At 39.7% G+C, this 10266-nt stretch overlaps 2 protein-coding genes across 2 annotated transcripts in view; one reads left to right on the plus strand and one right to left on the minus strand.

The window, feature by feature from the left end:
- Positions 1–7: 7 nt before the first annotated feature.
- Positions 8–3207, plus strand: LOC104274710 (histamine H3 receptor-like; the record flags this gene model as incomplete). Its single annotated transcript, XM_009870415.1, has 2 exons — positions 8–64; positions 2323–3207. Coding segments are annotated over 2 exons (942 nt in total), but the record flags the coding sequence as incomplete, so codon positions are not given.
- A 2527-nt stretch (positions 3208–5734) lies between these two features.
- Positions 5735–10266, minus strand: part of VPS35 (vacuolar protein sorting 35 homolog (S. cerevisiae)) — a 17503-nt gene continuing 12971 nt past the window's right edge. The window contains exons 13-16 of the mRNA XM_009870414.1: positions 9660–9839; positions 8239–8478; positions 7480–7623; positions 5735–6638 (exon numbers count right to left, since the gene is read on the minus strand). Coding sequence (XP_009868716.1) covers positions 6459–6638; positions 7480–7623; positions 8239–8478; positions 9660–9839 — 744 coding nt within the window. The 3' untranslated portion in view covers positions 5735–6458. The remainder of the gene's footprint in view (positions 6639–7479; positions 7624–8238; positions 8479–9659; positions 9840–10266) is intronic.

Genomic DNA, 10266 nt, shown 5'->3' on the forward strand with positions numbered 1-10266 from the left:
CACCGCCTCCGCCTTCAACATCGTCCTTATCAGCTTCGACAGGTTCATCTCGGTCACCAAAGCGGTAAGGACGGGGCAGGTGGGCCGGAGGGCGGGCTGTAGGGGCTCCGAGGCTGCAGGACGGGTTGCTTAGGTCCCCCGGTGCTCAGCCCCCTCAGAAGATGGGGTGTGGGCAGCTCCCTCTGCCCTGGAAATGATTCTGGAGGGAGCAGCTTGGGCAAAAAAGCCAGCTGCTTCTCCCTTTTACATGCGAGGAGCTGCTCTGCTTCAGAAACCGATATAGTTTGTATATGCTGCTGTTCCAGCTAGAAGAGCAGAGGGAATAGGCTGTACTTAGCTCCTGCCCACCCACACCTGGGATAAGCTTAAGAAGTACTATCCAGCTGAAACGACCATCATACTCTGAACAGGGCAATGCTGCTGGGGACAAGTAACAACCCAAGCCAGCCTAGCCACATCCCAGCTGCAGCCCAAGGCAGAGACAGATCTTGCAGTAGGTGCCAAACTCCACGGAAGAACCAGATGTATACAGCTGTGTACAGTTCAAAAGTGGCAGAATGTAAGTTAACATCCTTCAAAGGATACAAATGCTTTTTCACATAACAGCCAAATAAATAGCTAGAGCCTTGTCTCATTTGTGCAGCATGTCAGTTATTGAAAAAGGGGCAGACTAGACTTTGCAAAAATCAAAAGCTACCATCATTTTCACCTAGACCATACTGCCTCGGAGTATTCTCAATTGTGCCAGAACAACGCATTTTACCTGATAATAGGTTTCACTCTTCTACACACCCTTCTTGGTAATTTTTCAGCCCCTTGTTCCACCCACGTTTCCTTTAAATAGTAATTTAGCTTCATTGCTCATTCTAAATCACACCAAGAGGCAATGATTCTTTTCTGGCAAACAATACAAGGACAGGTCGCAAGATCACTTTAACAGTTTATATACAACCGAGTTTTACCAACTACTTTTTGAAGGAAAAATAAACAGATTAATTCTTAAAGAGTCAACAATTACAATTCCTTTATTTTCTAGGTTCTGAATTAACCACGAATTTTGCTTTCATAAACCAAACTGCTATGACTATACACATATATATAGACTGGATGGTTTCAGAAACAGAAAAGGAAACTGGTCATAATAAATGAAAAAAATCAGCCAGTTTAAAATTCTTCAAATTAATCCTCCATAAAAAAAATCCCTTCCCAAGCAAGAGTACAGAAGCTGCCTGTTAGGTTAGGGCAGTATAACACCATATGAACAGGAATATATTAAGTTCTAAATTATTCTCATTCTCAATGAAAATTGCAATCTTCCTGTAAGAGTGCTCCTGAAATCCTTAGTAGCTTTGTAAAAGACTGTAAAATCAGACCTTGTTCAGTCAAACTCAAGATTCCTCAGCTGTGTGGGTACCGTACCAGAACAGCACTGGCTTTGGAGGTAAAGATGCACAGACTAGGGCCATAAACGTGAACCCTATACAAAAATTGAAATTCGAAGATTTCGTATTCCAATACACTGTGTGGCCACAGCAGAGATGCGAAAACTGAATTTCAGTTTACTATATGAATATTGTTCACTACACCACATAATCAGAACACCGAGTAGAAGATCTTGAAGATTCTGCTGAATTCTACTGCTGATACAGTTTACTCAGTATTACTGACATACTTTTTTTTTTTGCACACCTCAGCTTTGTTATTTTCTAAGTAAAGGGAATCAGCTCCTCTTCCTGTAAAGCACTTTGCAGACCACAACACTCCAACTATACATCTTAGTTGCAGATGAGAGTCTGCAGCTTTTTGGCAGGGTATGTTTTTCACATCAAGGAAAAAAAAAAAAGCTCGCTCTCTCTCTAAAGCAGAAAGAAAAACTCACATGGATGTTCTATGAATTCAGATCCTTTTATGTATTTTACATCAAATTATTAAAAAATAAAATCGAAGGACGTGAATTTTGAAGGGCCACGTTTCCAGACATTCTGTAAACTGGTGTCATAGATAATGCAACTGAATATATAAGCAACCAGTGACAACCAATTCTAGGAACAGCAGTGATTATTTGTTTTGGAAAAGCCTTAGTTATCTACCTTTAAGATTTCATGCATGTTCTCAGAACATATCCAGTCACCTCGATAGCACTTGTCAGAATGGGTATTTCAAAAATAGCTTTTCTGTGGTACCAGTAAGCTTCATATAGCAGTCATCCTTAAACCAACATATTACCAACCCTCACAAGTATCAGAGAGCCATATTCCAAAATAGCCATGTAAATGTTTGATATACTAGTACTGCGTGTGACTTAACTTTTCCCTTTCTCAGGTCAGTTATAGGGCTCAGAAAGGGATGAGCAGACACACAATACTGAAGATGATCACTGTGTGGATTGCTGCTTTTCTTCTCTATGGTCCAGCCATTCTCAGCTGGGAGCACATTGCCCAGAAAAGCATCCTCCCTGAAGGAGAATGTCATGCAGAATTCTTCTACAACTGGTACTTCCTAATGATTGCCTCTACTATTGAATTCTTTACACCTTTCATCACTGTTACATACTTTAACTTAAGTATTTACCTCAACATCAGGAAACGCACATCCCTCAGAAACGAAAATCCATCACCTGGTCAAGAAGACTGCGAAATGAGTTTGCAGGGAGAAAAAAGGAAACACGCTGTATTTTTTGTAAAGCCTGCTAACAGACACAAACAGAAGAAGAGAGCAAGCAGCCTTTCTCCCACAAAAAAGGCTTCAAGGCTTAGCCTACATAGCCTCGACAATCAGCCATTAAATTTGAATGTCAGTCAAGACCTTCCACCCCTTCAGGCAGACGTTGAGACCAAGCCTCACAGGAACGACTACAACAAAACTACGGAAAGCGTATGCAAAGCTGCTAGTAGAGAGGACATTGCTAGCACTACAGCAAATAGATTTAGACTTTCCCGGGATAAAAGAGTAGCAAAGTCTTTGGCAATTATTGTCTGTGTGTTTGGTTTGTGTTGGGCTCCATATACACTCTTGATGATCATCAGAGCAGCTTGCCATGGGCACTGTGTACAGTATTCACTCTATGAGACTTCATTTTGGCTTCTGTGGGTGAATTCAGCCATTAACCCTGTTCTCTACCCACTGTGCCACATGAGCTTTAGGAAAGCCTTTATTAAACTCCTGTGTCCAGTAAAAGCCAAAATTCATCCTCATATTTTTACATAAATAAAACCCCCAAAACTCCACAACTAAAACTAGTGCAAGGGCTGACAATTAGTACATCTTGCTTTCAGTGGGAGCATAAAGTGGCTGATATTCACCTGCAAGTATTATGTGCAGTGTGCACCGTGTATTGTATGGAATACTGACAAATAGGTGCAACTTTACATATTTACAGATGTATAGAAATACAGTTATCCATGTAGCTGGAGAAATCACAGCAATGAAAAGAAAGGTAATTTCCCAAAGCTCTTTGTGAAATTACACAAATAGTATTTTTTCTGGTAATGGCGCACTAGCATTAAAGTGGTGAAAAGGGAATACAACATTCATGGCCAATATCTAGAATTAAAACTCTCTCACTTTTAATAACTATAAATATTGCTCATAGGGAATTTCATAAAGTATTAGCCTTGGACCTGCTACATTTTACCCCCAAACCCACTCTAAGATGCCACGGGTCTCAGCTGTTAAACATAATGTGCTTCCCCCCTTCTCCTTAGGGAGAAGCCAAACAAGATCATGACCAATGCAAAAAACAACTACTGGTTTCCAGGAAAAGCATGGGACAAGAGGCACCAGAACAGTCAGGTTACCAGAGAAGCTGAGCAGCTGTAGCAGGTAAGGGAGCACTCATCTGAGTGGAAAAAGTAATAGAAAAAAATGAGAGTAGAAATTTTAATACAACTACATTCAGGCACATGAACATTAAAGAGTTCTGAGCATTGTGATAGGATATATGAGAACTGAGAGGTCAAACGCTGGAAGAGTTTCATCATGAGTTTCCTCCTTCAGCTCTGACTTCTTGCTCCCTGCCAGGATCCTGCATGGGCAGGAATCTACTCAAGTCAAACCTCTACTCCTTACAGAACTGACAAGCATCACTCTCTTGTCTTTTGCTGTAAGTATAGAGGAAGCATATTTAGTCCACGAGATTTAGGACAGACAGACCTTTAAGTAAACTTCCCTTGGAGTAATTCTTAAAAACACATCTGATTTAACTTTAACTGGTTCCGAAAGGAAAAAAAAAGTTTTCCCCTATTCCATCCATTGGACCTATCCACTTATCAAGTCATCAGTGGTAAAAAAAAAACAACAAAAAAGTAGTATTACTTGAAGTGCATGACTTTGAAAATGTCTAAACATAATGAATATGCAACATGACTCATCTGTTAAAATTTACTGCCTTGCTATTGGCCATAAGTATGAAAAACAAGAATGTAAACAACCACATACGGTTTCTCCCATTCTGCCTCTGCCACAAGAGAAGCTCACACAGCTAGATCCCTCCCAATTTTTTACTAGATTCATCGCACAAGGGGCATCGGTTTGAACACTGCTAGTGATATAAGTTTGTTTCCACCATCATAAGCCTTTTCTATGTAGCTTAACAGAAATGTCCCTTTGCTGACAAAGTGACAGCTATTGAACACCCACAGTCATCCATTGCCATAGCCAAAACACACGTTAGTACACCTGACCGTGAGGCTTACAGACAGTACTTGGAATTATTTACTTTGTAAAATTTAAATAAAAGTAATTAAGAACTGTGGAAGAGTTATAACTTCGTAGCCTTAACAAGTGGTACATAGGAAAAAGCACCAGCCTACAATATTTGGGTAGCTGCAGTTGAAACCACAAAACTATAATTCAAAGACAAACACTAACCGTGAGGATTAAACAAATATGGTTAGCAAATATGGTAAACTAGGAGGGCATATTCCTACTATATGGATATAGCTACATGAACACTGTCATCATGTTCTGCTACAGATGCTTTATAACAAAACAATCAACGATTCTCTTAAGAGGAACAGCATCAACAGATACACAACAATATAAAGATTTTAGAATAGCATTAATTATACCATTGGTCAAGTAGAGCTGTTAGATGATTACTTCCCCATTCCTTCTCCCCTCCAAGCCAGACTTAAACATCAGTAGATGAACAATCTAATTGTCTGCTCCATAATTCTTGTTTCCTAGGATCATTTCTGTCTCAGAAAACAGGTAGCACTAAATTATTGGACACTCCCACTAAGGTCTCATTCATTATCCAGTCAAGCCAGGCCAACTTTCACAACAATGGCCAACTTGAAGAATAAGGAAGTTTAATCAATTAGCTTTAGAATATTACTTCAGTTAAGGTAAAACACATTGCAAAGCTTTAGCAACTGGCATTAACCTACAGACCAGACCAGTCTTCACAGAAGTTGGCAGTTGCTTTACTGTTCAGTTTCCTACGGCTTGGTCATTCAATTGCCACCTGTCTCTAGCACAGACCTAGAACCCAGTAGGATTCTCCACCATGAAAGCATTCCCAAATGTGGACACGCATCATCTCAACATCATTGGAAAAACAGTGGTTCTGAATGACAAATTTCTACATTAGAAATAGCAGCAGCCTCCTAGCTTGTCCAACCGTGTCTCGGTTTTCCTGTCCCTACAGAACAAACTTTTTTTTTGCTTGTATCAGAAGGTTCAACCTTAGCATTGGGTTCAACAGTGGGCTCTGAAGAGACATGAAACAATAGGTGTTAATAGCAACTTTATTGTTTCACTGGTGCAAAATCGTGATACCGAATAAACTTGTGTAATGCATTTTCCCCTAAATTTACAGTAATGAAGGTTATACATATCTATATAGATTGCAATTTATCTATTTTTATACTATTTGGAACAAAATTATCTTGATAAATATGCCCTGTGCACAGTACTGGCCCTCACTGAATGTCACAGAGCCTTAATATGCAAAATATAACTTCTGTTTTTGAACATGGTACTTTAAAACTCTCCAAACATGCATTAATATATTCTAGGTTTTAGGGAAAAATATTACACTTAGTCTTAACTTGCATTAAAAGAAAAGCACAAGCAGAATCTGACATACAATAATCCCAAAAATCTGATGCTCTGTAAGGATCAGACACGGTTTCAGATGACAGTCACTGCCAGTTTAGAACTCTAGTGCTACAGAAGCAACAGTGAACAGACAGAAGAGAAAACAGAACCAGAAGAACCCTACCATGTCACATGGATTTCAAAGGAAGTTTCAGCCATGCTAACTGATGAAACCTGTAGCTGCTGGTCCAACCTTTCCAATTTGTTAGAGTACTCAATACAAGTGTTTGAAGCGCCAGACTGAACACATGAATGTTAACTTAATTTGACATTTCTGAAAGGCACAACCTATTAATCTAGCTTAAAAAAAACATATGGTATGTAAATGAAAAGAAACAAGTACAGTGTGTATCTTCCTAAAGAACAAGACCTTCATAAATTGGCCCCTCAGATTCTGGCGATTCCCTCCTCAGACGCAAGTGCTCCAGTGTGTTGTGAAAGTGTTTGTTAATTTGTTCTGTTTCTTCAGTAGACTCGAGGTTTGGGAGATCTTCTCTTATCTTCTGTATAAGCTGATTCAAAACTTGAATTGTCACCTACAGGAGAATGTAAACAGAAGTCACCAACAAGACCTGTGTATAAGCACAGACATTTGTTTTAACAGACTTGTCTTTAAACTATTGGTATTTGGACAGTTCTTAGAAATCCTGGTAAGACTGCAGGCAAACTGTTGGAGATGGCCTTCTCTCATTCCTCTTAAGACCGTTCTGATTTCAGAGTTTTGTGGAAATTCCCCCATCCCAGCAAATGTGAGGAATTTCTTAAGTCACTAACCTGACAGCTTTGTAACTTTGCCAGGATATTTCTTTCCAGTTTAATAAAAGAAATTAAAATCTTTGAGCTAATAAAGCACAGAATCAGAATGTCCATGCACTCTAACACAATCTGTTTCTTGTGGAAGGTCAGTCACAATGGTAATATCAGGTTTAAAGTTATTCTCAGGGACCAAGTAATTACCTAGGAAAGTACAGCTGCCTACAGGGTTAAGTCCAGCACTACCTAGAACACCACAGCACAAAATGCGCTGCAGACCACCACTGTATTCAGAGACTTTTTACATCTGCCAAGTGTTTTGAAATTGCAAGTTTTATTTTCATCTCTATCAGATAACAGCATCTCCTATACTAGAGCACTACTACAGCAGGCCAGTTCAGTTGCTGGAAAGTCAGCAAACCCCTTAAATTTCTTTAGACATTCTCTTAGAGCTATAGGGTATTCATCAATGTCTACTCTTGAGCAAATGATGACATCAGATGGGATGCTGGTTTCTACTTGATCAAGCAGATTCTTTCATGTTATTTGGGGCATAGAAGTGAATGAAGAATTTAAAGAAATGCTCTTTAAAAAGAGCAACAGAGAGAATCCACTTCCACTTACCGCCTCGTTTTCCTTTTCATAAAAATAGATATATCTATTCAGAATTTCTATGAAAAGTTGGACTTGCAGAGAAGGGTCCATGCACTGATTTGCTATCTTCAGAGCCTTCTTTAGGCATTCCATCACTCTCTTCCCTCCATGAAGCTAGAAGGAAAAAACCCGGAACTTACAAGAACCTTAAGGAGCTCTTGTCACATTTATGGCATTTTCCAGTGGTCTATCACAGAAACACAAAGCTACACACGAAATGTGCAGAACAAGCTGTCAATGAAAGTTCACTTTGCCTTACCTAAACCAGTTTTTTTAAATGAGGCAGCAACATGAACAGTTGTTGAAAGCCGCCTATTACAAGATCAATGAACTCAACTTAGTAATACGTACACTAATGCATACTCTGAGAAGTGGACAGCTTTAGCTTCAGCAGCTTGTATCTTGAATTTGGAAGTTTAGTATTTCACATGCAAACACAGCTACTACAACAAAAACATGCAAAATACAGACTACTTTGACAGGCAGTCTTAAATTAGTTGACACTTAAAAGCTTACATGATACTTCCATCCTAAAATGGAAGTTGTCTCCATTTACGCACTTACACAGCTTACGCTGCAGTGAGATTTAGAAGCTTCATATATTAGAATACATTCCAAGGAAACCTATGTCAGTTAAGTGATGTATCTACTTTAGAAGTGTCTTCAAAAGAAAGGCAGAAGTACGTTGCTGAGGTAGGATGTGTTACACTGCTGCCACTTTATTCTTACCTCCTCTCCGTTCTTGTCAGTATTTCGGCCAGACCAGAACAGATGGGCACAAGTGCTCACAGCCCGGCATTGGTCTGGCTTCTTCAGGAGCTTAGAGGCTGCCAGCGCACATTGAGTCCTCAAAGGCTCATGGTTCTCTTCACTGAAGCACTTCATTCTCTCAAATGTCCCAATTATCAAGGTGATTGCAGCCAGCTGTGCTTTTGAATCACTGATTTCATCTTCATATAGAGAGAAGGCCTAGTCAAGGGAGAAAGCAACACTCTTAAGCACTGCACTTCAGAACACATCGGAAAAATAAATAAAAATCACACCTGCTAGTGACATGGCAGGAAAATGTCCAGTTTTACATTTGTTAAAAGCTTCAGGCAGGAGAAAAGAACTTTCATTAAGAGTGTCAAAATCAAGTTAAATATTAAAGACTAGAAACAAGTCTTGGGGGAAATACTTATTATTTAAGTAGTCGTAGTAGACACATGGGATCCTACATATAATCTGAAGATTGAGTTTTTCCTATTTTCAAGCATCTGCTGAAATACAGAACTTAAGTAGCAGAAATAGTCCCTGAAGAGGATTTTGTTCTTTGAAGCACAAAAAACAGTAGAGCTGAAGCGGAGTGACAAAGTACGTAAGAAAAACCATAAGAACTGCTTCTACATGGGTGAAGAGCCTTGAAACAATACACAAGACTGAAAATTTTGAACCACATCTCTAAATAGAATTGTCATGCTGCTCTCATCTTCAGAATCATGCTAGAATAGTAACTAATACAAGATAGTGAGGAAATGCTGAGGTTATCAGCAACTCAATTTAAGAACATGCATTAGTAGCAGCATTAGAGGAAAGATTAGGACAAAGCTTGCAACACGGATAACATTAAATACATTGGTTCTTTATCTGACAGGGAGGATGGGAACGATTTTGCAACAAGTAAGGCTTAAGACCAAATAGCAGGTTTAAGGGGATTTTCAGAGTAGTTTAGAATATGTTTAAATACAAGGATTTTAATTAGCAAAGCCCAGCATGGCAGCTGCAAACACCACAAATTCCAGAGAACTTCCAAAGAGTCCTTGTAGTCAGGACAGTGCCAGCTACATAACACGAGCTGGGAGACAGGCTTAGAAGCGGTGTAGGAGCATTTTCTGCTGGGAAAGCTACGCTCCTCCAGTGAACCAACTATATGAGTAGGAGGCAGCATTGCAACGTACCACATGTTGTCAGACTGAATATTCAAATCAGTAGCAATGGGGCTTAATTCCACAGCAGCCTGGGAAGCAAGAATGAAGACAAGGAGTTTCTATCTAGTAGCATTAGCTGTCAACCACTTCAGATGTTTCAGTCACACTGGATGGTTCAGTGTTCCGGAAACCTTCCCACGACAAATTTAAGGTAGCACAAGTCTGTAATAGTTGGACACTCACCTGGGACATGAATTCATAGGCCACAGTTTCATGATTCTCAAAGCCAATCTCTCCTGCTGCCAGTGCTCCTTGCAGGAAGAGACGGAGAGGCAGCTCTGCCAGTTCTGCTTTGATCAGAGCACTGATGGTCTGATGAGCAAATGAAAAGATCTTCTGGCACTTCTTTTCCCATTTGTCATCCTAGAGAAGTGAATCAAGTCAAAGCTTGAACAAGACTATTGTTCTAAGAGGATCTGAATTGTAGAAAGATCTGTTATTTGTTCCAGTCTGTTGTCTTCCACATGCCACTCCAGGCACTGATTTACCAAAGTAGTAGCGAGTGCCCCAGCAGCACTGTGTTGGCCTCAGAGGGTCTTCACAAAGTATTTTTCACATTTACAAAAAGTTCACATCCATTTTTCCTACCAGCTCCTAGAAACGTTCCACAGAAGTCTACACCAAATTGCAATTACCACAGCTATGCTTAGAACATAGCTGAGCAAAAGCCTAATTAGCTAAGTGGAGAAAAAGTCTATTCCGTCTGGAGCACCAATCAGAAGTGGAAGAGAATTTTAAAACATTCATCCTAAGGAATGTTTTAACATACAGCATTTTAAGTTATTTCCCT

The sequence above is a fragment of the Apaloderma vittatum genome, unplaced genomic scaffold (assembly GCF_000703405.1).
Source record: "Apaloderma vittatum isolate BGI_N311 unplaced genomic scaffold, ASM70340v1 scaffold14055, whole genome shotgun sequence".
NCBI classification, from domain to species: domain Eukaryota; kingdom Metazoa; phylum Chordata; class Aves; order Trogoniformes; family Trogonidae; genus Apaloderma; species Apaloderma vittatum.